General features: G+C 36.1%; 1 protein-coding gene across 1 annotated transcript in view; it reads right to left on the bottom strand.

The window, feature by feature from the left end:
- LOC134185162 (thimet oligopeptidase-like) overlaps window positions 1–2,500 on the bottom strand; it is an 11,560-nt gene that overhangs the window by 32 nt on the left and 9,028 nt on the right. The window contains exons 18-22 of the mRNA XM_062652943.1: window positions 1,126–1,170; window positions 1,007–1,070; window positions 580–647; window positions 260–376; window positions 1–199 (exon numbers count right to left, since the gene is read on the bottom strand). The exon at window positions 1–199 is cut by the window's left edge and continues 32 nt beyond it. Coding sequence (XP_062508927.1) covers window positions 116–199; window positions 260–376; window positions 580–647; window positions 1,007–1,070; window positions 1,126–1,170 — 378 coding nt within the window. The 3' untranslated portion in view covers window positions 1–115. The remainder of the gene's footprint in view (window positions 200–259; window positions 377–579; window positions 648–1,006; window positions 1,071–1,125; window positions 1,171–2,500) is intronic.

The following is a 2,500-nucleotide window of genomic DNA, read 5'->3' as shown; positions in this document are numbered from 1 at the left end:
ATAGTTTTAGTAAATCAACTAAATACCTTCAATTCCACGCGTTTCTAAAGAGCACACTTTGCAAGTTGACGACATAACGGCAACAGCATAGCTCATACAGTCCGATCGCCATCCATCAGACTGTCAGTCCCTTACTGACATAAAACGCTTCCTGACTCGGTTCACGACCAAGAAAGTCCTTCAGCATGTCCATCCCGTCCTACAACAAACAACACTCACATGAAATCTGAAGAGTTCACTGACACACTGTCCCAACCACCTTCGATCCTCCCGGCCGCAGAATGCACCTCCTGTAATCCGCACCAGTCGCTGGATTCATTATACCCTCGGATTTAAATCTCGAATGAAACATATCGGCAGAGAAGACTTCACTCCACTAGAGAGAACAAATGGTCACCTTTGTTGATTTTAACCCAAGTTTGTTGTTGACTTGATTTGCCACAAAATTAAATTAAATTAATTAATTATTAATTTAATTATATTAGAATAATTAATAATTAAATTAATATTATTGATAAATAATTTTATTTTAAATAATCAATTTATTTTATTTCTATTTTAATTTTTAATTCTGTTTACCAAGTATCCATAGTATTGTGCATCGTAGCCGCCAGCAAGATGACCAAATGTCGCAGGAAATGACGTACCTGTTGAGACAAAAATTAAAAATTTATATCAACTGTTGAAATCAATGAGTGAGTTTAATCCCAACATGCTCAAATTGTAAAATTTTTAAAAATTAATTTTTGAAATATTAATATTGTTTATAATTGGCCAAACTGCAGCAAAATTATTGAAACTTAAATTTTAATTAAAATTCAATATTTGGACAATTTTAGCTATTAAATACATAATACTTCTACACACAATCTGAAACACATTTTCTACGTGTGTGGTGTGTGGTGTGTGTGTGTGTGTGTGTGTGTGTGTGTGTGTGTGTGTGTGTGTGTGTGTGAAGCCAAACTCAAAGAATCAGAGTCTACAATTGATAGTGAGACTGACTTACCAGGAGTTGCTTCAATTCCGAGTATATCTTTGGTAAACTGGGCATACGTTTCAACGATATCAACCTAATGAAACTGCAGTTTAAATATGTCAGTCATTGTGTATGACAAACTTTCTTACGTTGGCTCTACTGTGTATTGCTTGATCAAACAAGGCAAACGTCAACTGATAAACAGAAAAGGTTATAAACAAATTATAAGTTTGTGTACAATTGCACACAGACAAACGGCAAAAAGAGGACAGACAAAGATACAGACAGACATGTGAACATTGTAGATGACACACTGTGAGCAAAAAATCAGACAAACAAAATACAGACAGAGAACAGACAAGCAGATAAACAGACCACAGAGGAACAGACAGCAGAGGAACAGACAGCAGAGGAACAGACAGCACAGGAACAGACACAGACAGACAAGCAAATAGACAGACAGTTGATGAAAACATTTACGACAAAGACAGTCAAAGTACTGTAGCATGCATTAGATTGAGATCATGTATTTTAAACTGTACAATTCAATGATTAAAACGTTATGTAGATTTTTGCATTTTAAAAAGACAGACAGATAGACAGACAGATAGACAGACACACAGACAGACAGATAACTTATTCTCATACAGATTCTACTTGTACATATGCTAGGATTTTAAACTACAAATCAGTCCTTGCAAACAACAAAGTCATTAACTAATGGACTTGATTTGAATGTCAAAATCAAATAATCTATCTAAATCACCATGATTAGGTGACAGTTTGGAAAGTTTTCTAAGGATAACTTTGGCATTGCATCTTTGCAGAATTGTAGAAAATCTTTTTCTCCAATACACATAAGCATTAAAATTGGCTTCTGGACAGACAGACAGACAGACAGACAGACAGACAGACAGACAGACAGACCGATAGAAACAGAATGGTCATTTATCTTGAACTCTTAGTGATATATGTAGCCTTTTCTGTATTTGTGTTGGTTTTTCAATAAATGTTCTGACAAACAGACAGACAGACAGACAGACAGACAATCAGCCATTACAACATTGTTTCAGCATGGTCAGACTGTTTAAGTCAACTGCAATTACATCACGTAAAAGAACCCAGAGGAAGGTATGTCAATTCTGAAGACAGATCAGACATAGTCGTATTTGATTCGACATCAGAGGTGGATCTTGAATTGGATATTGCTCTAGTGCATCCCTGGAGTAGTGAAATAGAAGTTTTATCAGCTACAACTCAGAGAGCAGTGGCAACCAGAAGAGAAAATCTGAAGATCAAAAGGTACGACCAGGAGCTCTTGCCTGGAGGTTTTCAACCAATATTTGTGCCTATAGTCTTCAAACATTTTGGCTGTTGGGGAGAGAAAGCTGAAGACTATTTGAAGAAACTGTCACAGCTATCGAGAGATGTAGACAAAAAGCCAAATGCATGAACCTTCAAGACATACTGGAGATCTGTGTTTTCTGTGTGTCTACAACAATCAAATGCTAGAGTGATTGACAG

Source organism: Corticium candelabrum, chromosome 10 (assembly GCF_963422355.1).
Source record: "Corticium candelabrum chromosome 10, ooCorCand1.1, whole genome shotgun sequence".
In the NCBI taxonomy this organism is placed as follows: Eukaryota; Metazoa; Porifera; class Homoscleromorpha; order Homosclerophorida; family Plakinidae; genus Corticium; species Corticium candelabrum.
Note: the sequence above shows the minus strand (reverse complement) of the source record. Positions and strands in the feature narration are given on the sequence as shown.